This window comes from Lichenostomus cassidix, chromosome 1Aa (genome assembly GCF_008360975.1).
Source record: "Lichenostomus cassidix isolate B80296 chromosome 1Aa, HeHo_3.0, whole genome shotgun sequence".
NCBI classification, from domain to species: Eukaryota; Metazoa; Chordata; class Aves; order Passeriformes; family Meliphagidae; genus Lichenostomus; species Lichenostomus cassidix.
The window spans coordinates 38172326-38197953 of record NC_139480.1 but is presented as its reverse complement, the minus strand read 5'-3'; the positions used below and the strand labels follow the sequence as shown (position 1 = coordinate 38197953).

The following is a 25628-nucleotide window of genomic DNA, read 5'->3' as shown; positions in this document are numbered from 1 at the left end:
TCCCAAATCACACACACTACACGACACTGAATGATTTTGTAACAGCAGATGTGGCACTGAGAACTTTTGTATCCCAAATATGAGGAACAGGAAATATTTTATTCCAAGAAATACCTTGCTCCATCTATACTGGACAGACTAAGTTCAACACTCAACATTTCGGACCTGCATCAAAACTGAGGAAGCCAACCCCAGACTTGGATATCCTTAGCAATAGGTGTCTGTAGAGTGAGATTTAAAATCTGGTAATGCAGCACCACCTACAGGCAAAATAATATCCCCGGGAAATACACACAATCACACGAAATTACATGTAAAGTATACACTATGGGGCTTTTTTCCCCCCACTGTGTCCTTCTAAATATTTTCAGCATTTCTAAATAGAAAGAAACAATGATTCTTCTTCTAATTACTAGCAACTATATAAGCAAATAACCAATGTACTGTTTAGTAATTTTTATTCAAAGGATTGGATTCTCTATTTCTAAATTCTCCTGCTTCCAAATCTGTAATAATAAAGAAGGTAAAATATACTGACCTTTAGGTCATTAAGACCTGTCCATAACATGATTATTCGACTAATTTTTTTGAGATATGACAACACAAAACTATGTTCTTCTTCACTCCCTATGTCAAGAAGATGTGCCCCTGGTGAAGAGGTTTCACAGATGTGTTGTGCCACCTTCCAAGGCTTGCTCTCCCCGCCCATTCGGTAGCAGCTGCTCTGGAATGCCACCCACCCTTGGGAACAGGTGCCTACAGGTGAACAAGGACAGGAGTTTTTAACCAAGCCATAATATCCTCAGCATCTTGTCTCACTCACAGCACTTCTAACAAAACAGCACAGCTAAGCTTGCCACTCAACAATAAAAGAATCATAATTTTGAGTGCTGCAGAAGGTGTTCCAAATTCTTACCAAATCCAGGATTTTCTTTGCTTTTTCATTGAAACTACATAGCAAATTCAGTCCATGCACTCCAATAATTATGAGGCTTAACTTCAACATTGACATCTATTTTACACTGCAAAAATATAGTTAACTTAAAATATTTGCACATGCAAATTTCAGTCCTTCCTCCTAAAATACTAAGAAATATTTAATAGAAATAAACTTCCTATGTAATTAGCATTCGATTTATTTCCTCTGTCTAGAAATAAAATCCATGTCTAGTAAAATATGTAAAATTGAATACAGGATTTTACAATTTACTTTTAGCTGTTCTAGAAAATATACACTAATTACATTCACTGTGACTGCAAGGAACTTTAATATGTACCTGTTTCAGCCTGAATATCCAGTGATTGAGACACATTTACAAATTCAAGATTTAATTGTTCAAATATAAATTTAAATGTATATATGGTGGCAGGTGTCAAATTTCTCCATACAAAGAATCCACTAGGACTTTTTATACTCTGAGAAGTACTACTCATTGAAAGAGAAACTGAAAATTCTTTGATCATCATACTCCAATTAAAAGACACTGTAGTAGCTGTCACAAATGTTTTGATGGCATTTTCTGAAATTCCACCTAGTAGATGAAGAAAAAAAAACCTGTTTTTACAACAAAAGAATATTTAGCTCAAAGTTTTTCATAAATAACATTTCACCAATATTATTACTTTTTTCTTTTGAGAAGAGATGCTGGATAGACCCAATAGAGGAAGAAAGATAGTGTCATTTAAGAAAGTCATGTTTTTCTTTATTGTCATGGTATGTTAACTTATGTCTGAAGCCACCAGAGATAAATGTCCACAGTATAAGAAGTGTTTGAGCTGTAGAAGTACATATTTGTAATAGAATATCAATTGAGTAATAGATTTTAAGTGCATTACCACATTAGCAGCATAACCTTTTCCTGTAGCTTAAAATTTCCTGTAGCTTGCTGAATGTTCTTTCAGCAGTCAATAGCTGCTGCAATGCTTTCAACTTTATATGTATTTTTCCCAACTATGTTGTTTGAAATCAGATCCTACTCTGTATTCCACAGCTAGTATGAGATTGCAATGTGTAAAAAGGTAATGCTATATAAACTATTTTAATTAACAAAGTTAAGATTGCAAAGCACCTTCATTCTAGCAATCAGTGGCACTTGTGGTCCTGAGCAGATTTACAGCTGTAAATAATGCCATTGTAAGTTCTGTGCCTCAGTTTGAGAATTCTTATACTGAAAGTCTGTCCCTGTTAGTCACAATGCTAAAATCTTCAAGATACTCATTAACCCTTTTTAATGAGGGACTGTCATAAAGCTGAAACAAAAATACTTAATTTTTTTAAATTTAAGTAAGGGAAAAAATCATGACCCTATGTTATTATGAAATTGCCAACTTTCTCCACGGGTCTCTTCTAAAAATTTCTTCTTCTAGAATTACTGTAGGATAGCAAAACCTGTATTATTAAAAATCTCACTAACTTTTACATCAGTCCCATATTTTAAAATTGTTATATCAACCAAACACATTATATGAAATTACTCCTTCAACACTTCATGGTTGAAAACATACATCAATGCTAAGAGTTTTAATACATGAGCAACATCAGGCTTTGAATCTTTACTTTTTAATCTTCAGTATTAGACTCCACTATAAAGATACCAAAATATTTTTGTGCTATTCAACTTACGTGTCTTAAATGATTTTGCACTTAAGATTTGACCATTTTTTATGGATTCTATTGTAATATCATACTTCTTATTTTCCTCGAGCAGAAGTGTCGTACTGACAGGTTTCGGTTCAACTTTAGAAATGTTTCTTACATTCTGCAAGTTAAAAGAATTTCTGAATACAGTGAAAGTAATAAAATGCAATCAGTAAGTGATCTATCAAACTTTAAGAAGGGGAGCTTATATTGCTGCACGTTAAACTTGAGGCTGCAGTCACACTGCAAAATACCCAATTTAAAACAAAGCCTTTTAGAAATCACATTAATGACAAACACCATATTAAAATCCCCATATTTTCTTTACATTACAGAACATCCTGTGCTCAAAATAAGAACAATGCCTTCCCACAGAGATCTAGGGATAGCGTCTGTGCATCTCCTGGAGAAGTTAGACTCCTCCTTCAAACCACAGTACCTTGAAAGCCTTTCATACTCTGAACTTTGAGCATATGACTATCCATCCTTATTCAACAGGATACTCAAGGATTTATTTATGTCCCACTGGATTCAGTAGGACACTGTAAGAGTAGACATAAATGACATGATTTTAAAATCTAGTAAATTTTTTCCAAACTTTATTTGTATTTTACTTTTTAAAAAGATTAACAAACCCAAGAAACACATGGGGCTATTAATTATTGATATCTGTAGCATAAATAATATGGAATGACTCATAGCTTAGATTGATAAAATATACTTTTTGACTGAAAGCATCTGCTTGATGGTATGTCACAGTGTAATAGTCTGGGTCCTCTCCTTTGGGCAGTTCAGTCCACTCCATCAAAACTGTGCTAGCAGGCTTTTTTCCTTGATCACAGTGTAGACACTGTGCACCCTGTAACACAAAAATACATTAATGCAACTTAGTAGAAAATGCAGAAAACATGCCTTTACCTAAATAATTAAAATCTGTCCGTTTTAACTAATTTTACCTAGAGCTTGTCAGCTTGCAGGAGTTTTTACATGTACCACTATCACCAGCTCTACTGTGTGACACACAGAGGCCTCATAAATTTTTACAAGTTCTGCAGAGACAGTTATAGTTTTCTTTCTCTCTCCAGAGGTGGAAAAATCCTGTCAGTTGACCCAAATATGACAGAAATGTCATCATTTTATATTACAAACAATGTCACAGATTTCACTTGCAATGTTCACACTGCAACCACAATTACCAGGCAGTCAGGAGCTGGAGGTCTCAGTCCTATCCTTATATTACATGTTAAAAACTTCAGTGGCACCACTTTCAAAATTTTCAAATATCTTGGAATAATAAATAACAACATTCAAGAGGTAAAGAAAGAACTCATTAAACATCTCTCTAGCAATCCAATTTAGCCATGGCAATGCAAATTTCATTCAGCACTTCAACTTCTTGCAGAAGTGAACTCATTTTAGACACAAATCTCCTGCATTTTTGACACTATCTTTTTGATAATTTTACCTACCTTTGAAGGACTTTGGCTTAACACTTCAGAAAAGCAGGTTCCTTCTCTGAATTTCATTTTGAAACAGAAACTTAGGGGCTGCTTTGATCTAATTTAAGATAAACCTGAATCACATCTAACATTCAGAGAAATTGGTGCATGTGATGCCCATCCCTATCACAAAACATTCATAAAAATCTGCAGTTCTGTCTTTTGTGTTCCATTTTTGCTTTCTTAATGAATTGAGATGACAACTAAATGCCATCTTTAGCAATGAACTTAAAATCTGTTTCAAAAAACCAAACCAAAATAAAAATCAAATAGGAACCCCTAGGATACTAAAATAAAAGCTAGGAGTTTTATTATTGTATTACTTTGTGTTGCCCTGTAAAGCAATCTACCCTGCACAAAAAACCCCCAACCCAAACCAAACCCATAAAAAGCAAAAACACTCAGCTGTTTAATTTTTTAAGCACAACTTACTCTGTAATTCAGTTTGGCTTAACATAACTTTCTTTAACTACTGAATAACATAACTATAAATCTATCAAAATCTCGATGTTCAGAGGTTAGATTATACATTTTTGAGTATTAACCTTGTAAAGTTTATAAGCCTTTATACTCTATAAATCCTTTATAAGAGGGCATATGCCACTTCTGAGATGAACTAACACACTGGAATTATAATATTGATGGCATACACAAATGTGTCTAAGGAATTTTTTTACAGGAAAAACTGCAGATCTTTAATTCAGTATATTGGGTGTATAGCTGGCTTGTGTTCCCTGAAAACAGCCTAGTGCAGAAAATCCAAAGGGCAGGAAAATCTGATTTTAGAGATTAAAAATATATATTTGGCAGTAATTGAATTAACAATTTTTAATAATTTTCCACCACCAGCAATTTTGTGCCATTTTACTATATGTAAATACATCCTACTTAGACATAAAAAAAGAACTACATTTTTAGGTGTACACAGAAATTGTTCCATACTTCTATCTAATAAGAGGTATTTAGAATGTTCCTTTTTGTTGCCAGCACCTTGCCATCACATTTTAGGCCCTTATCTAAAGACTGCAGCAATTTAAAATAAAAAGAAAGTTATTAAATTGACCAAAAAGACCTAAGGTTCAAATCTACCTTCAGGCAAGCTAGACAGGAGCCAGGAGACTTAAACAACAAACACTTATTGACTTCTGCTATCGACTGCTTTTCAACGTGAGACTCAAGTAGGCTTCTCAGTCTGAAAAAGAGGAACTTGAGGGGAAATACAGCAGAGGTCTATAAAATCTTAAGTAGCCAAAAGTGTGCAGAGATTGATTTTCATTTTGTCTTCAACTACAAGCACTGTGATGGATGAAACAGAGCTGGTACCCTCCAGATTTAAGGATGAGGAAAAGAAAATTCAGTTCTTCAAAAAATAAATAGCTTATCTGACAAAGCTTAAAATGAGTACTAAAAGTTTCAAGAGGTGTCAGAAGAGGCCCATTCATGTTCACAGAAGTTCAAGTTCATAGAACAGAACTACAGTGAGGCTCAGAACAAATACACTCATCACAAGAAGTCCTTAAGCTGCAAATGGTGGCAAACTGACACAGTATGGGTAGTTCTCATATGCTATTCTTACAGACTTCCCCAAGGGTCTGCTTTTTACCACTGTCAGAGGTATGATAATGAAGTGATTAAAGCTTTTAATTCACACCATAGCTGTCTAAAAAGGTGCCTTAAAGATGCTGGGATTTCTTACTTCTTCTGGGAAAAACATTAAACCCAAAGCAGCAGTCAATAAAGTAGATTAAAGATCTCAAAAGAGCTTCCAACAATTTAAATAGAAGGAAGACTGGGAATGTTCAGTAGCACTACATGAGAGCTCTCTCTGACTGCTAGAACAGTGAGGGAAAAAACCTGTCCAAATCACAAACCATAAATTTTCAACGTTCACTGCCACTAGTGATCCACCCCCAAAAACCAGTATTTTCCTTACCTTAAATAAATACTTTAATAAAAGCAGCAGAAGAATTGGTTGATCCATAGAGAAAGAAATGTTATAGTCCCAGTATCTCTTAAGTACTTGTATCACCAGAGCTTCAAAGCAAAATCACATCAGAATATCCTAAGAAGGGAAAAACTAATACACACATTTATACTTCACATGGATACAGAGGCAGCCAATCGTGCACCCAAGATGTGTGTCTTTGCTCTGGCCCTGCCTCTTCCCAAGCCTCATATCAAGTTTCCTAAGACCCTTTATTCTCAATGAACTGTGGACGTGCCTCTTGTTCGCTAGTCATTTAGAAACACCTCCATGTAAAAAATGTAAGGTAGTTTTTAGTTTATATGTGGTTACCAGATGAAAATTCATTGCAATCAGTGCTACCCCTTACTTATTTTCCTTCAGACTCTGGTTTTCTACAGTACACATTTCTATCCAGATGCCCTGTGGTCAGTGTACAAAACAAACCTTAAAATACTTTTCTGCAGAAGTACTAAGTGCAGCTGCAGAGCTATTTGTATGTCTTACGACCTTACAGAGGTCCCACACAAAGTCACCAGCATAAGCATCTATTTCTAAAGAATAGACAAGAATGCATAGCAGTAGGACCCTGATCTATTTCCCAAAGGCTGCTGAACAAGAGCTTGGCTCAGAAAAAATGTATTGGGTGACATCCAGGTTTGACCAGATCTGAAGTAGCAATTTCAGAGTTGAACTTACCTCAATATAATTCCCAGAGCCCTAACATTTCCCCAGTTCACCTTTTTTATAAAAAATTAGTTTTCTACTGTGTTCTTTGAAATTAAATCAGTTTAATAAGCTGATAAAAATGTTTACTGATTATGGAATAAATAAAAATAAGTGCCATGGTGTACCATAAAAATGAGCAACACTCGTATACTTTGTATTTTCTTAGGTGCTATCATCACATCATACTTCTGTCTTGAGATAGTATGTTGTTTTTCAGTGTTTTTCCTAATTTTTACTAAAACCTGTAGCATTGGACTGTGAATAGTGAAATACAGAGCAATATTTTCAACTAAAGCATTATTTAGAACTCGTAGTGAACAAGGCAGGCTCACTCGCACCAGAAAAAGACCATTTTGGAGCTGTTATCTTATCCAGACTCAAAGACATACATAGCAAATCAAAAGCTGTTGCAATGAAACCCTGGTCTCAAAACACTGAGTCAATTCCCCTGTCTGAGAAGCAGAGCACAAGCTGTTTTAGCTATCAGTGACAAAAGTAAGCTACTGCCTGTTCATCTGTTTTGAAAAGCAGACATGCTCTTTTTTTTTTTTTTTTCCAGAGCAATTTGCAGTCATTAGGCACAAAGGGAGACTTTCTTAATGAAGTGATTTTCAAGACACCAGCAGGAGCCCTCTCTGTTAACCCCAATAAATTAAGTGTGCATGGCACATTCCACCTTATCAAAAGAACACTCCCCAAAACATAATCACATTCCTTTTATTCAGCATTTCTAGTAATTAAATTTTAACATCATTCACTATGGGTTTTCTCCAGAATGTAACATCAGTACAGAAGCAGCTTTTCAAGCTCCCCCATAAAAAACTACTTGTTAAAGTAGAAACTACATGTATAAGACATTTTTTTCAGACTATCTCCTTGGAGTAAGAGTCTGAAATCTCTGATCTTAGGGAATCATTTACCACTGATTTCATGTGTTCCCTATGACTAGAATACACCCCTGTGGAATTTTTCCTTTGGACATACACCCATACATGATTACAGCAGCAGCAGCATCTCAAGGTAACATCTGCAAAAGCTTTTGATGAGACAGAACTTGAAAAAATTATTTCAAGTCAATGTTTTCCATTGCCACAGAATTCCTGAGGGGTACCAACATGTTTATGTGGCAGTAAGTTTTTACACAAAGGTGGACCTCTGTAGTATTTGGAAATTGGATTTGTCCTTTAAACTCATATAAAAGTTGAAAGTTGGAAGAAAAGTTGGAAGAAAGTTGGAAGAAAAAGAGCTGGAAAGAATTATACAGAACTAATGCATAATAATAAAAGAAAATAATTATAAAAAGTAATTACAAGTGCTGTAAGCTGATAAGCAGTGCAAAAGACCAAGAGAAAAAAAATAGTGTCAGGAAAAATGGAGTGTGAAAGAAGGGAGAAAGGAACCATATCTGAAACAGCATTTTGTCACTGCTTAAGCACCGTGAAAAGCACAGTGACAATTTGTAATCTCAGAGTGGGTTTTTACACATGCCTCTGCCCTTCAGTATATTATGTGGCTAAGTGTGTTCAAACACCAAACTTCAGGCCTGGTCCTGCCCTAAAATTTCACCAATACACAGGTGCATGCATTTGGGAAGAGTTCTGTCCACAATGTGGAAATAAATCATGCAAATGTATAAAGTTTTACTTTTTATTTTTAGTATACAGCTTTGGCTACCTGAAAATGGGAATATTAGCTGCCTGTATAGCTATACTCTCAGATTTTATTAATGAAAACACACAGTAAATGGTTTATATCTAATATTAAAAGCTGTGCTTTAAATTCTAATTGTATATTGGGGCTAAAGTTGGTCTTAAAAATTATGTGGTTAATCCCTAAAATATCTCCGTTGTTTTATGGCTAAGCCTTTCTACTGTGGAATTTCTTTTGCAAGCACAGGTAAGAGAACAGAGGAGTGGAAATGTAGGAAAAAATGGCCACTGAAGCATTACAAATGGGAAAAAATGACAAGGCATGACAGGACTGTAGCACAAGGTACTCACTCCATCGTGCACAGATCCTCACATCTGTCAATGACAGTGTGGGAGTTTCAGAAATGTGCATTCCCAGCTGTTCTTTTAGGGGAGTAGAAATTATTCTAGTGTTAGTTTCAGAGGGGGTGGAAGGGAGGGAACTCTGTGGGTATTAAAGCTCTTTTAGTCAATAATAGATTAATTAATTTTGGTATTTAACTAAATAAGGTTTGAGTTGGATCAGCTTCCAAAGCAGCTCACAAGACAGAGTTACACAAAATTTGAGGATAGGGCTTGAAGCAGGAATGCAGAGTTGAAGAGACATGAGAAAGCCAAGACAGATCCATAAAGTGCACATACATTTATATTTAAGTTGCAGACTGAGGAACTGTGTGGAGCAGCCCAGACCTGCCACACCACAGGCTCATTCAAACCTTCTCTCTGGTGCAAGGCCCACATGGGCTAGTTAACATCATGGAAAACACACCACGTTCTGCCACTGTCACCTTCCTGGAGGGAAAAGGGCTGTGTGGGCTGTCCAGGAAATGGCTCATGGGAATTAATAGATGTTTGCTTTCTCACAAGGCCAAAGCAGCCCGAGTTTGAAGTTTAATTGTAAAATGAAAGACAATCTTAGAGCCACCCTATCCAGCTCCACCGAAGATGTAAGATTTTGCTGTAGGCTTCAGGGAGAATACTGACACAGTTCCTACTGATGGTTGCATTTAGAAAATAAAATTGTCTAGATGGGAAAAAAAATAGTTCAGTACTGTTTATCCTATTATAGGTTGTCATGAAGTTAATTTTAAACATAACTTCTTCTATAATTTCCAGGTTTTCATAAGGTTTTGCCATTAGCATTTGTCTTAGTGGCAAAGGTTAATTAATGGCATCAACACTGATTAATTATCACTCTGCAAAATAATGTTTTATTAAATTCTTTTGAATTACAAACACAGTTCTAAATCTTAGAAAAGCACATGGCCTATAAAAAGCCCCAGGTGTTCAATGAAAATGTTTGAAGATTATATGGAAAAATGCTATATTTTGAGAGCTTCTTTTTTATCAAATGCTAAATTCATTAAGTAGATTTGGGCCAAAATATCTTAATGCAAATATAGGATACCTGCCTCTATGTCAAAAAATCAAAAGTATGTATTTTTCTTTGAAAAGTTGTCCTTTAATTTGCTGTATGAGTACACAAATATTACAGCTATGACTATGGTTTAACTTCTATTTCTTGTTTGCATTAAAAGTTTCTGTACACAAATTCTGAGAGAAATATCAGAGAATATTTTGGTTCCAGGCCCCTGGTATATAATACAACTTGAAATATCTGCCTTACAAATCATACAAACATGCAGATGAAGCATATGCTTTCTCAAAGTGTCACTTTATTTTGATCTCTAGGTGATTGCTATTTCTTTATAATGGTTAAATATTTCAATGTATTTTACAATACATCGCTATTTGACTTTTAAACCAAGTCACTGTTTTTAATGATGGATGAATAAATGAGTCTTGTTAGTAATGACAGATTTCTCTTTATAAACTATTTTTCTTTATAAGCCATCAAACTGAATGTAGCAAACAAAGATTTGTCACACAAAATAGCAAAATAACCTTGGATTTTAAGGCAGTTTTTAAATTTTATATTGCTAATATTTCATTGTAATAACCCATGTGATAATCCAAGCTTTTTGTAACTACGTGTTGACAGCTTGAAATTAAAACTCTTTGTCCGAAGGCTGTCAAACTTTTAGTCAAGAATTTTAATTCTGAATCGATTAAAAGGAAAATTGATAAGGAAAATACTGTCAAAATTTAAGTACATTTCATTCAGTGAATTTATAAAGCCAAGTAATCTTCTAAAAACAAGGATAAACTTGTATCCTTTATTTTTGGAATCAAGTTATGTGGTATGTTTAATAACAGGAAGATTATATTCAGCTTAAGGTGCTGAATCATGGACATTTACAACATCATTGAGCACGAATAACTCACCTAAGCCCTTCAAAACATTTATTTTACCTGACTTTTTTCCTGGACTCAAGAATTATGAGTCCTAAATTCAGTCAATAGTCTAAAGAGCTTTATTAAAAAATTGAAAAATATATTGAACACAAATCTTCAGACAAAATCCATTATGAATATTGAAAATGTGCAGTATCTTGGGGTTTTTAAATAAATATATATATACATATAATCTTATTCTATACCTAGAAGACAGGCAATTTCTTTTATGTGAAAAGTGAAAAAATGGATATAAAATTGAAACCTTCACAGCAGAAATGGTTTTCAGATACTTTTTAGGCACAAAATCTATAACTCTTCAGCCTTTGCATAGTCATGCTTCATATTTATAATATACATAAAAATTACATACATGTCTAAGGTTTCAAGATATTATGATTCTGCTATATACTCTGGAGATTTCCTACAGGTACTTACAGATCACAGTCGTGTTGTTTCTCAGTGACTTACAGTGTAAGCAGAATCCAATCATTGACAACAGCTTAGTGGACAAAAGATAGATTTTTGAGAAAGATAAAAAGTGTTACAGCTGAACCCACTAGTTTTTAAATAAATTAATTCAGTCATTCTCAAAATTCTAATATGCTTCTTTCCCATTTAAACATGGCACTCGTGATGGTTTTCAACTGGAGGCTTCTAAGGAAATGAACCACTGTGAAATTCTCAACTTTGATAGGTAGCCACAATCCAAAATTTTAAAACACTGGAAATACAGATATTAACCAGCTTTTTTCACCATATCATCAGAAAGCCACTGAATAGAAATAAATGATGGATAAACTAGAACTTGTTCAAATGGATTTATGCTTTTCATTCTATACTTGCCAATATTTTCAAAGACAATTCAAAGAACAACAAACAACATCTTTGCTAAATTTGGGAAAAGTTACATTATAGAGCATATCTGATGCCTCTTTTATTTCCCTGCAGAGTACTATAGCCAGCCATGATCAAAAAATGATCTGGTGAAAGCCAACTCATATCCACAGTGATGTTCAGTTCCATTGGCATGAGCAGTCTATGGGCTCTTGAATGATGTACATAATTTCAGTGCCGTTTCCTGAGCAGCGCAATGGCACAGTCAGGATTCGTGTTCCGATTTCTCGACAACATTTACAGAATCTTAGATGGCTATCAATATTGACATTGAAAATTGTTGCAGATGGGCATTTTCCATCACAAGAAGCCACGTTTACCTATGAGTAAAATAAAAGAAAATAAGAATAAGAATTAAAATTAGATATCTCAAATTTTGTTTTAAAAATATTGCCTTTCAAATTTTTTTGTGATTAAAACCCAGTTTTACATTTATAAAGGATTTTGATCGTAAACATTATTTTATCCTCTAAAATTAATTAATTCTAAGTATAGCCACATTTTTTTTAAATTAAATTTTCTTTATTCATTGATCATATGTCATGTTTCAGCTTGTGCTGTGGATACCAAAATTGAATCTCCAGTTTACAAATTAATAACTTTGAAACAGCACAGCTGAATCCACGTTCTTCTCATGTTCACTGAAAAAAAGTTAAATTCTTCTAAGTAAAATGAAGGGAAGTTTACCTTTCTCCTTGAAGGTTCAGGAGGAAAAGTATATCAGTGCAAAAGCTTTTTACTTTCTTATTTACACTGTTTGTGACTGAGGGCTGTGTTACCACTCAAAGAAATATATCCAAAAAGTAGACACAGTAACAAATCAGCTAGGGCACATACTGGCTAGAAAATTATATGTGCTCTAGACTTCAGCAGAGCAAAGTTTTCTCTCACTGTTACATTATGTGAGGAATCTTCTTAGCTGATATTTTGACAGAAAATAAATTATACTTTTCAATTAAACTTAAACAGAGTTGAAATACTGGGAAATCAGGGATGGCTGTACTAGGTCTAGTTCTCTTTGTGAGAGACGTAAATCTGATTTCTTATGCAGGTGGGCCATATGAAAAATGCTTTGAGCCACTCCCTTCCAAGCATGTGATGGAGTATGCCATATCCATACAAATTTGACCAAAAGATTACTCATAAATTTCAAATTTCCTGAGATTGACAGGAGTAAAAAAATACTTTGTCCTAAGCACTAATAATTGCAGTTATTAATGAATTAAATGTAATCATGCTCAGCCCTAACCAAAATTTGACAGCAGTAATCTGGCCAAGAACATGTATGTAGTCCCCAGCCAGGCCCAGCATTTAAATAGCTCTTTTATGCTTACCGGGCTTTGACTTATACAGTCGTTTTTTCTTATGGTTGTCCTGATTGTCATTTTCTGGCAAATCCTTTCTTCCTTCTTGCCTGATAAAATACAAAAAATGCATACTGAATCAGTATATCTTCTGTACTGTATTTGCTTCTTTAAAAAGTAAAAATATTAACGCAATTTAAACAATTGTACTTTGTTTGTACACAAAGAAAATATCACTTCCATAATTTTCTTTTTAATCTAATATATTAATAAATAGTTCCTGTGCAGAATTACCTATTTTATAGCTGGTACGTACGAGCATCAAGTGGCCCAAATAAGCTAAACAGATTTTTTAAATATTAAACTATGATTATGTTTTTAAATTGCACATTTGGCAAGAGAAATGTAACAAATTAGAGAAAAAAAAAAGATGTCCTGAGTAATTTTGAATAGTATTAGAATTAATTCTCTTTTATTGGGAATGTTGAATGCAAATAGGATTTTGATCCTGCCTTTTATAAAATTTTCAGAACTTAACATTTGAGAAGGTGAAGCTGTGAATGTGATTACAATCTTCATGCTATTTTACATGTTTAAAATTTAAATATAATTATATAATTTCAATATATTTTTTATAAAGATGTGCCTCATGGAAGCTTTGAAAGTGAGACGTGTTTATTTGCCAAATATGGTGCACCTTTTATCCCCAAATCTGAAGCATGTAGCACATACAGTCAGCATACAGATGTAGGATGAGGGAAATACTGAATTTGTATGTTCAGTCTTGGAGATATGGTTAGGAGGGTTTTTTTAAAAATTTGAAAACTAAAGCTGTACAGGGAAAAGCCATTTTTAACATAGTAAAAGTCATGATACTGAAACAATAAAATGTGATTTTTCATGCTTCTCTCTGTATCAGACAGTTATTACTATCTGTGTAACAGCAGTTATTTAGATCTCCTGTTTCACTATCCATCAAAATCATCTGTTAGTTTTGTTGTGCTACCATTCTGGACATACAGCATATAAAATAACCACTATTCAGTAGTTTGTTGACCTTCCTTCATGGTTGGGTATATAGAAAAACAACTCTTCTGTTGCTTAGAAGCTTGAGCACACTTTTATAAGATAAATGAGCTCTGAGTAACCAAGATATTTTGCAACCACAGCTCCAGTGAGTACTGAAAAATTAGGTTGGCTGAAGAGTACAGCTAGATTTTAACCTGTTCGTTGAAGAATCTAACAATCTCATGTTACTGAATTAGCAGACTGCTGTATGAATGAAGCTGTTAGACCATAACATCTTGCTTTTCCTTCCTCAGAAACATTTGAAAAATTTCTGAGATATTTCATCGGAAAGTTTTTGCCAGCCTGAGCACGTGTAGACAGTGCAATCTTTGTACTGCTACAAGTCATATAGAGATAAATAGCTAACATTTATAGCTATTTAGCTATAATAGCTAACATATAGAGTGCTGATGTCTCATGAAAACTCTGCTGCTATACTTTAATCTCTCCAACCTTGAACTGTAAAGAAGATCTGCATTCAGTATCAGATATGCTTTGTTTACCCACTCCTTGAATAAGGAGTTTCCATGACTTACCTATACTAAAAAGAAAAGAATTAGGAGTGTGTTGCAACAGTTCTGTAACATTCTGTAATGTGTGCTATAAAACGTATACATTGCCATGGGGTTGCAATTGTGTGTGTTGTGTCCCCCTTCCCACTCCTGCCCTCCATATTTTTGTAACTTTTTAAAATATGTTATTTGTGACAAAGAAATACAGCATGAATCCATTTAGTCAAAGGTGAGACCAGACAGTAACACACACTCTTGCTCTATTTTAAGACAAAATAGATTTCCATCATTAAATTTAGAGACCTGGATTCAGATTTAGAATCTCTTGGTAACAGTACTCAGAATTATGATTTTTTTTAGTAACATTTCTTATTACAACTATCCTGTACACGAAGTTCATGTGATAAAACCAGTTTCAGCAATGAGCAGGAGGAATGACCATAAGCAGCATATACCGTAAATGGATGAACCTAATTCTGATAGGTGCTGAGCAGTGAATCTCAACCAGGCTTTAGAAAACCACTGATTTGGGAGGCCAACAGGTGATCAGCATCTCTCAGTATCAGGCCCAGAACCATTAAGTGCATGGCAACATTTAATGATGATGACACATATGACACATATATCAACAGTGCTTACATTATTATCAAAAGAAAAGAAAATACATCATTAAAAATAATACCTGGTTCACAATTAATACTATCTGTAGGCACTACTGGACTAATGGCAAAGGGTAATAGACCCAATCCAGAACCTGGCAGAATCATTAGGAATAGAAGATTCTCATGAAACAAAAACATTTCTGTATAAATGACACTTCATTAATTCTTACACTGCCAACTGCAATTTTTTCTTTCAGCAAAAGATTATGAGCTTTCCTGCTAGTCGTCTACAATTTAGAAACTCTGCAGCTGCTTCAAGTCTCACTAAAGATGGCCTACACTTTATTACCCTCCTGGTTAACACAAAACTGGAATGCTTACTTTTAAACCAAACTTTTGGAATGTGTCTCTCTATGGCAAGGTAAGAATTAAATATATGCACCCGCTTTGCATGCATTAAATCAAGCTCTTTCGGAAAAGTTATTTGTTCCCATTAAAATCCCAATGTGTTGCAAGCTCTATTTGTAAGTACTCAACTGTTTCACCACAGGGCACATGCTTTTAGTCAAAAATAAAACAAAATAAAAATAAAAGAGCATATAACTGCATAAATTATATCTGGGAGTTTTTGCAGCCACCTCAGCAAGTATTTCTGAAGTATAACAATGCCTTTCACGAGACCACAGAATATGGCCAAAATGATAAACCTTCCTGATCAATAGAGAACCAGCAGTCAATAATTTTTAAGACTTTAATTTTCTAAATAATGCCAACCTAATTTTTTTTGGGGTGGGGGGGCATGGATTTAAATATTTTTCAACACAGCTAACCATTGAGAGAAAGATTCTTGATTAGCAAGATTTCGGCACAATTCTGGTGTGTTACTTCTCTGTGGTGATTCTCATTTAAAAAAACATACTCAGGTATATTAAAATACCCTTCATTTTCCATGTTTTGGATACAATAGAACAACAGTATTTGCAGCTTTCTAAGTCTCACATAACTTGGAGACTTGGTATTTTTCTATATTTCATAACTATCACTACTTCCCCTTATTTCTCCAAATCATATTCAATACAATGCACTTCAGTTTTATATAATAACAGTGCAATATATGGTCATAAGTCTATGACTCGTTATTCAATATTGTTAAGTAAAGGTTTGTCTACAAAAATTCCAAATACTAATTTGCCTTTAATGTTGAGCACAAAAAAGGCCAATAAACAGGGGTAGGATTTTCTGTAATGTTGAATGTTATTGCTCTACACAAGTAGTTTTAAACAACAATGTAAATAATTATATACATATATAATAAAACTTCCTAGTCAAAGCTGCAGAGAAAAACGGTTTATTCTCAATCAATTTTTAACATTGCATAAATTATTAATCTTTTATGTCAGCTTCAGTCACATTTCATCATATTTTAAAGTTACACACCCAGAAAATGTGAATGTATTAAAAGGTTGATTTTATATAAGCATTGCTATCATCAGTAATACAATAACTTTTCGTCATTTGGGATTTAAGAAAAAACACTCCAGTATTTTGGACCTAGAAAATACATATTAGGGATACACAATAAATTGCTACATTTGAAGATGTATTGCAAAATATCATTGAATCAGGAATCAATTTTAGGAGGAAAAATTCTTAGCTTTTAAGGTGAAGATCACATAGGCGCTATTGTAGAGCCAACTTAACAATAAAAGAAGATGTTTTAATTGTTTATGTTGAGATAACTTTTAGTCTTCTATGGGTTATATTTGGAGAGATTTGGTTATACTCCAGAACAATAATGTTAAAAATCACCAAGTCAGCAGCCAAGTGAAGCAAGACCTTTTAATAAGAGTAGTTAGGTAACTACAATCATTTTATGTGATTTATAGGGGGAACTGCATGCTTTTTCCCTCTTTATGTCCCAGCAACTGAGGTTAAAAAATAAGCTCTCCAAAACCAAAGCCAAACTAGCACATATTGCAGCCTTCATCACTTACACGTCTTGCAGCAGCCATCATTATATGTCTCCACAATTCCTCCATTCTAGGAAAATAAAAGAAGAATATAGCAAAAAAGACTGGGCCAGATGCAAAGGGAAATTTTATCTCAAGACATTCCATGTTTTAAAGATATCCAACTAATAAAAAGTAGTGTCACTGAAATCAAGAGGATTATAGGATTACACAGATATGTATCAGCTGAAGGTTTGCTTCACAAAATTTTCCAGCCTTTGAAATAGAAAAGCAACTCATCACTGCTGACAAGTTCAGTAGTGTTCAGTTGACATCTGCTCTAGTTTCATTTGAAAAAGTCATTTAGCTGCTATATTTTTTATATCATCCACCACCATCTATTTCTCCACCACTGAAATTTATTAGGATTGTTTCAAAAATTCATGTGTGTAGCCCAATTCTGCATATCAACAGACAACAGAACATAAATAGAACTTTTAGGATAATAGCAAACAAAAGAAAGACATTTTTTAGGTTCTACCTTTTCACACAAGCATGTATTTTTTACCTCATTACATAAAAATTACTGAATAAGTCATTCAAGGACATCTTAAACGAACACTTAAACTCAGATATTCCTGAATTATCCTATGCTGCCTGTGAGAAGAGCTTTCTTCTAAGCTACTGGTTCAAGCCTATGTTCAGCATCTCGCAAAAACAGGTCAGATTGATTCAGGAAGTTAATTTTAGGGCTCCATTCTTTAAAATCTTAAACATTATTAGTAAGGAAAGATCATAATAGATGTTGTCAGAATGGTTCCAAGGAAGAAACTCAAGCATAAACTCAAACTAGCAGCATTAATTTTAAATAGAACACCTTCTTCAGGATTGGAAGAAATAGGAACTTTTTTTACTAAATGGAAGGGATAAGTAGGACTGGTACTAAATATATAATCTGTAGTCAAGGCAGCAACCCTCTCTACATATATATTTACTATTATTTGGATCTCATATTAAATACAGTATGTACTGCAAGTGCAAAAATTTTACGAGTATTACAAAGTTAGAGAAGTATTAAAATAGAAATTAAACTGCAAACAAATAGTCAATCTTTGTGAAGAATACATGTTCTTCAAAGCAATTTATATGGATGTGCCACCTTTATACTTTTAAATACACGGTGCAGGTTTATACCCTTTCATGTATGATAGATATTTTTGCTATATTAAATAAAGTTTTGTTTAAGAGATAAAGTTTATATATACACTGTCATCTTCATAATCATTGTACAACTTAAGCTGACTGCTATATGCGGCTTTACTGGATTTCTTGATCTGCTTTATTTATTATGTGTATTCTAAGAACTTGGCAAATAATTATTCCAAACTAAAGTGAGACATAGTGATTAGCACTTTATATAGTGGTATGTAAAGCATGATTCCAATTCCACAATATTTTGAAAGCAGTCATCAACAAGACCCAAACTTTTATACTACTCACAGATACTTTGTCAGTTGGAAAGAAACCAGGAGTATAGGAAATGACTGCAAATGGCTCATTTATGTTTTTACTTACCAATTTTTAATTTAAAGAAATTGCATGAAGTATGCATGTGTTGTGGAGTGTAAGCCAAACTCCAGAGCAGTTATTGTCACTTACCTTCCCCAAAGTACAAACCTTTGTACACTCAGTGTCATTAAATGGGGGGCAGACAACACTTGACCCCAGTACAATGGCCCCTGCAGCAGTTTTTGCACATTTGTAGTTGGTACAGTTGGAGGTCCAGGTGCTTCCTTCCTGAATATATAAAACAAAGCCATTGTCAGGAAAGCCAAAACACTTCAGCTTTATCTCCATCCTGAAATGTCTGCAAAAGTGGTGCCCTCATGCTGTAGCACTGGCTGTAGTGGAAAGTCTGCTGCAGACCACCCATAGGTGGCAAAGAGAAAGACCACCCTCTGACCAGCAGAAGCTACTCCTCCCTGGAGGTATGGCTCTGCTCTCCAGAATGCTGCTGAACATGGGGGTCCTAGTGCAGAATGAAAGGACTCTGTGCCAGTTGAATAGTTTCTTTTGCTCTGAAATCAATTGGAAGTATGAACCAAGTCATGGCCACATCTAAATTCATGTGTGTGTGGATGCTGGAACACACTGTCAAGATCCTGAACCCCAGTGCCTCAATTTGCTCTTTTCATTTCTGTAGTAACCAGCATGAGGAGAAGAGTGGCCCTGAGAAGAGTGGGACATAGAATTCCTGAGGTAAACTCAAAAGCTCCCAATATATCTACATCACAGTATATAATTTAGTTACAATTTGAACCCTGCTCTGCAGTTAGAGCATATCCAGCCTTAAGTAAATGATGACATTTGCCTATCTTTGTAGAAAATATTACAAGCAATAAAATGAAATAAGATATTCACATGTATGAAATGGCAGGTGTTTAGATAAGCTCACGCATTTCCTATCATACATCATAAATACTCTCTAAGTGCCTAACAAGCAGTAAGGAGATGTGAAGCAAGACTGACAGCATGAGTTAACTAAGAAATGCCTGTCAGACTCCTGTCTATTGTATCATTATAGTTACTTCCCATCTCTGTTCAGAGGTCCTTACCTCATACACAATCAGTGTTCCATTCTCTGTGTGAAAAGAGCAGGACACATTTTGACAGGTACCACAACAAGTATGGTGACTGAAGGAAGGAATATATACTTGATGCTGGAAAGAAAGGATAAAAACAAACAAGTACTTTTTAAACATACATGATATGGAAATTCTTTGATTTCTGAAATTAAAAACACCAAGGAAAACAATGGAAGGATGGACGGACGGACGGACGGATGGACAGTCTAATAGATATGTTTACATATGCTGCAAGAAACTGCCTCTCAAAATAATCCTGTATACACAAGATACACATCATCTGTGTTAAATTCTCAAGTTCTTGCTGAGTAAATGGGAATAGCAAAAGTCTTCACTAAAACTTGTATCCTAGTTGTGCAGCTGTGCTCACAAATTGCATCATTCCTGTATTTTAAGGATACTCACAGCTTCACATTGCTGTGAACAATTCATCATTGTGAAATGCATTGCATTGTATCCTGTGTTCAGATCTTTCTCTTGTAAACACTGCACAGTGTAACAAAGGTCTCCATCCAAGTATTGAATCAATGACTGTCCAGGACTCAGTACTGTGACCTCTTGAAAGATGCACACATCATCCTTCTCTAAAACCAAAAGAAATAAATGTTACTAGAGGGGAAAAAATCTTGAAACAAATTAACTGAATTAATGGTAAAGCACAAGCAGGGTAAAGTCCTACATACTGTTCACAATTTGTTTCCTGTTTGCCTCTCACCAGAGAGACTGTACATGACTCTGATAACATGGGTAGTTCTATGACATTCCCACACCCTGCCAGAACAGACACAAAATGGATGGGTTTGCAGGCAAAGCACCATATTCAGAAAGGAGAGGATAATTGCCTAACTAGATAGACATACACCAAATTAAGATAAAGGAGCATTTACATTTGAGAAGGTTACCATGGTCCTATTTCTCCTTTCTTTGCATGCCCTTTTTGCTAAAAACTAAAACATAACAATAAGGAATATGAAAAAGTTACCACAAATGTAGTGAGTGCATCCACAAGCACTGGAAACACTGCTATCTATTTTTTTAACTTCACCCTGAGTATAAAAAGATAAAAGTTGGCAAAGTCATGCACAATTAAATGTAGTGTTACACAGAATTTTTTTGTCTAAAACTGTAAAATATTACTTTCATTACCTCCACCCCTGGTTTCATACAAGAGAAAAAATGCATTCAAGAAACAGTAGCACATTCAGAGTTATTCAATGTATTTATCTCTTTAAACAGAAAACAGCACTTCATTTTCTGTAGGGTGCATAGAATAGCAGAGTCAATAAACAGCATTTCTTCCTGAGATACAAAGTGATTTCAACACTACACATAATAGCAGAATATCACCTCCTAAGTATTTTCTTCCAAACGATAACTGAAAGCTATTCAAATCTAAAACTCTTTAATAGACTTTACATTACACAATCTTCACATAAGGAACAAACTACAGGCATTGGAAAGGGAAAATATGATCACTGTGGTATAAATGGGAGTTTGAACATACAGTCATAATTATATTCCAGACCACAGTCCCTCTTACGACAAGCTACATGAAGAGCAAAATATTTATGACTTCCCATATCAGCTAAATACAATAATGGTAAATAATTTTAGTCAAAAGCATAAATGATTCACAAAATAACACATTTCTTCAGATGACACATATAGTCATAAAGCTCATACCTCATGAATTATTTTTTTAAATGGTAATTATTTATGTTGAAAGCCTTATGAGTATACTGTTTCATGTCAACAATGAACAGGATAATATTACAGTTGCTTGCTTTCTTTTGACATCTTCCTTGGGTAAGTGATTTTTCTCCAAGGAATAGCTGACAACACCATGCAGACACTTGAAATTACATGCTTGAGATGGTACTGGGGGGCAGTTCCACTCTGTCTCTGTTCACTCTTTCCAACTAATTGAAACAAGTAGTGCAAAGGGAGGAGTAAGACACTTGAACACCATTAATAACAATATTTAAGAGACACCACTTACCAATTTACAGGTCAGAATAGTAGCATTTTCACAACTACATTCTGAGGAGGTAAAGAAAACTGTGTTAATCAGTTAGCTATCTGTCAGCTTTGGTTAACAACTGTGACTACGGAATGAAGCAATAATTACCACAGTGCCATTCTGGACAACATTGCCCAAGTATTTTCTCCTTCACAGGTGTCATGTCATCTGTGCAAATCATAGGAGGCTCAGAACAAAGATTTTCATCACAAACTAAATGAGGGGAAAATACACATGAGAATTTACTCAACTTTCCTTCACATTTTCCAGCTTTCATTATTTTTGATAAACTATTTTAAAAATAACATTATTTTATATAAATGTTATTATGTTTCTTAGGCATCTGAATTATACTTGGAATTAAAAAATAAACAACGATTTTCAAAAATTATTTTAGTTGTCTTAGAACATGTTTAAATTTTCAGAAAACATCAAACAGGAATCATTTAATATTCTTCCCACTTCAGAGTTACTCAAGATTATAACCAGTATCCAAGACAACTAAAATCATAATCTTTGGAAAACATGGGCTAGAAATGTACTGTAAAGTGCATTTCTGTAAGATCACAGGGAGCAACTGCCCTCTGGGGATGATGCTAATAAGAAAATACTGCCTCCCTTATCAGAAGTGGCTTACTGTGAAAGATCACACACTACGATCTACCTTTCTACCTGCCAGAATTTGGCAAAAAACAATGCCAAAGGCCATTGCAGAAAATTTCACCTTGGTCAAAGGGCTAGGAAAAGGAAAGGACCAAGATACAGAAACAACTGAAGTGAAAATTACTAAACTCCAAACATAGTCAAAGTCAATTATTTGAAATGATGTTGAAGGACTGCAATAGGACAAAAGTTAATCTAAATTAAGTAATTATACTTACAGACATTGTTTGAAAATGTGCAGTATAATTTATGTGTTTTATGAGGCTATGAAAAAGACTAAGTTACACTGGAAAGATTTTTCTTCTGTCTGCTCATTGTTTGAATAGTAGTCAACCCACCAGTATTTGGAACCCTTGGTCTACTCCTTTCCCTAAGAGCTAAATGTGCAAAGAAACTGCCTAAACACAAATGAATGGTACAACAGAGGAAAAACAACAAGGAAGCTTTATTAAACATGTTTTTATATATGAACAATTGTATATTTCTACTCCAATGATGGGATTCAGTGCCACATTAATATACCAGTATCTAGATCACTGTGAAAATAACCATAGTCTATATGGTGAACTAACTAACCTCTCCAGACTCCACTGACTGGGTTCAATAAACCACCACTGAGCATTCCAAGAACTTCGAATGAACCTCAAATGCAGACACCTTCATTTGGATCTCAGTCTATACCTGAAGCCCACCCTAAATGCTGAATCTAAACAAATCCACACATACACACTCAGAGTCTGTAATTTTTACTGAATTTGGTAGCATATTGAAGTCACAACAGTTACACTCACCGCAGTAGTAATGAGGACAACAGTGGTGTATGGTATTAAGGTCCACAGTGAGAATTTCCCCTTCACTACACAAGGGAACAGGCTCAATACAGGATTCACAAACTAGAGTTAAAAAAAAATCAGACATTTATGAAGTTTTAAATACTAAAGCATTAGCACATGTGAATTTCATTTAACAGACTGTGTAAAAAGCAATATTGTGTTTGATGCTTAGATAATTGAAATTTTATGGATTTTATGGATATAAAAACTAAATAAAGTTCAAATATGATGTCCAAAATTGTGTTGGAAAGAAAAGATCTCCCAACCCAAGCATAATTATGCTCCAGTCAGCCAGATCTGTGTGAAATCTCACTGACCTCTCCAAGAACTCCTGACTTAAGTCTTTTGGTTTAGAATTATAGTCTGTTTTTGTAAATATCTGACTATTCCTTAGCTCTCCATAAGAATCTTAGAGGCTTCTTACCACAGAGATGAGAGAAACAACAGGGATCTTCCTGTTTTGCCTCAACAATAAATTGATCTTCTCTGCAGTCTGGCTGGGAGACATTAAAACAAACTGAAGGATCACATTCTGTAGGATGTGAAACAAACACCATTTTAAAAGGAGTCACTGAAACAATACTAAAAAGATAAAGAAATATATTTTTCATATACTAAGTAACATAAAATAGCCCAAATTGACTATAAATCAGAAGTAACACAAAATCCTAACACAAAAATATATTGGAGAATTTTTTTAAGAAAATACATCATTGCCTGGTGCTATTTACACTATCTCATTCTGTTTACAATGAAAACAAGTTGTAATGCAAATTTTCTTCCAACATCTAACACAAGTATGGAAAACTTCACACTAACTGTGGTTTTGTATTTCCCTTACCACATCGGTACTGTGGACAGCAGGACAGGGGGTGGTAGCCTACCACTAATTTTTCATTGGGTTTGCATGTTGGAATAATGGCATCACACAATGACATGTTACATTCTGTGGGATAAAAAACAATTATTTTTACATCTTTAGACAGATACAATTGCAAGTCCTATAGCTCAAGGTAGTTATACCATCTAGTACAGAGATCCACAAAACAAGAGCAGCCCAAGTCAGCTTAAAATTCACTCCATCCATCATGGAGATCTTTGAGCTCAACTTAAGGAAAAAGTTATATCCCTCTTAAAACAGATATTTACTTGCTCTGCTTCCTATACATGAAGCCAGCTAGAATGTCCCACTGATATTCCTTGAGCAAATTGACAATACAGCATTGCTTGCAGGCATCTGATGACCAAAAGCACCGTATCAGCTGGACTGTATATTCTCATTTTCCTCAAAGATGTTATGAAGAAATTAGTATATTTTGCTTAACGTTTTAGGAGCAATAAGATTATTATTTTTCCTAATAATCGTGGCTAGGAAGAATATTAGTATTCAGTGATTAGCTCCCAGTAAACAGGTTCTGGGAAACGGCAGTAGATCAGAGGATAGTGCTCATTGCACCAAAGCACTAGAAAGAAAAGCAAGCAATCTCTGATGACTTTCCCAAATATCAAGATACTTCTATCATTGAATATATACCAATGTATTATTAAATTCCATTAAAGAGTTTAAAACATAATTTTTAACAGAAGTTTTTTAACTGGTGGACTTCTAAGAAAAAAAATTATTTCAGTGAGTCGTTCTTATAAAGAAGCCTGAATTGCTGGCCCAACTTGAAAATTAATTCTAAAAAATGTTACCTTGAATCTAAAGTTTGTCAGTGGCCAGTGAATGTCAAGCTCTTATATTTCTGTCACTGAAAACAAGTGTGGTACATACCACAAACTTTCTTGGGACAGCAACCTCTCTCTTCAATGACATGGAGGAGAACTTCCCCTTCTCTTTCACAGACTGGTGGTGGATCCTCATTGCATTCAGGTTCTACAGCAACAATGCTTCCATTTTCTAAACAGCTGTACATGCAGCAGCCTCTCAGAGACCCATTCCAGATCTCCCCAGCAGAGCGGGGTTGTCCTTTATTATCTGTACATGCTGGAAGGAAAAGAAGCATTATATCCCTTCAACAAAGAGACAGCTCCCATTTCCTGCAAGCAACTAGAACTTCCATAAAATTGTTGCATAAAATAATATGGCTCTGGAGCATTATGATAAAAGAATCCAAGAAAGGATGATGACTTTAAAAGCCACAAAGGAACAAATGCTTCACTATGGGTGAAAATAGGAGAGGGCAAGAGAGAGAACTTCCCCATGCTATTCCTTTCAAAGTTCTCAAGAAAGGAAAACCTGGGAGCTATAGAAGAATGACCATCATTTTCCTCCAAGAGAGGTACAGCAGCACTGGGTCTTAAAGCCAAGGTAACTGAAAGC

The 25628-nt window shown here is 34.6% G+C and overlaps 2 protein-coding genes across 2 annotated transcripts in view; both read right to left on the bottom strand.

Moving 5' to 3' along the window:
• Positions 1-6237, bottom strand: part of PTPRQ (protein tyrosine phosphatase receptor type Q) — a 121315-nt gene extending 115078 nt beyond the window's left edge. The window contains exons 1-5 of the mRNA XM_085045732.1: positions 6071-6237; positions 3360-3497; positions 2624-2759; positions 1278-1532; positions 539-756 (exon numbers count right to left, since the gene is read on the bottom strand). Of these exons, the coding sequence (XP_084901858.1) occupies positions 539-756; positions 1278-1532; positions 2624-2759; positions 3360-3497; positions 6071-6118 (795 nt within the window). The 5' untranslated portion in view covers positions 6119-6237. The remainder of the gene's footprint in view (positions 1-538; positions 757-1277; positions 1533-2623; positions 2760-3359; positions 3498-6070) is intronic.
• Positions 6238-10869: 4632 nt separating this feature from the next.
• Positions 10870-25628, bottom strand: part of OTOGL (otogelin like) — an 87340-nt gene continuing 72581 nt past the window's right edge. The window contains exons 45-57 of the mRNA XM_085045719.1: positions 25080-25292; positions 24147-24251; positions 23730-23837; positions 23264-23365; positions 21918-22022; positions 21789-21829; positions 20772-20835; positions 20195-20373; positions 19760-19864; positions 18822-18941; positions 17190-17235; positions 13044-13123; positions 10870-12029 (exon numbers count right to left, since the gene is read on the bottom strand). Coding sequence (XP_084901845.1) covers positions 11829-12029; positions 13044-13123; positions 17190-17235; positions 18822-18941; positions 19760-19864; positions 20195-20373; positions 20772-20835; positions 21789-21829; positions 21918-22022; positions 23264-23365; positions 23730-23837; positions 24147-24251; positions 25080-25292 — 1469 coding nt within the window. The 3' untranslated portion in view covers positions 10870-11828. The remainder of the gene's footprint in view (positions 12030-13043; positions 13124-17189; positions 17236-18821; positions 18942-19759; positions 19865-20194; positions 20374-20771; positions 20836-21788; positions 21830-21917; positions 22023-23263; positions 23366-23729; positions 23838-24146; positions 24252-25079; positions 25293-25628) is intronic.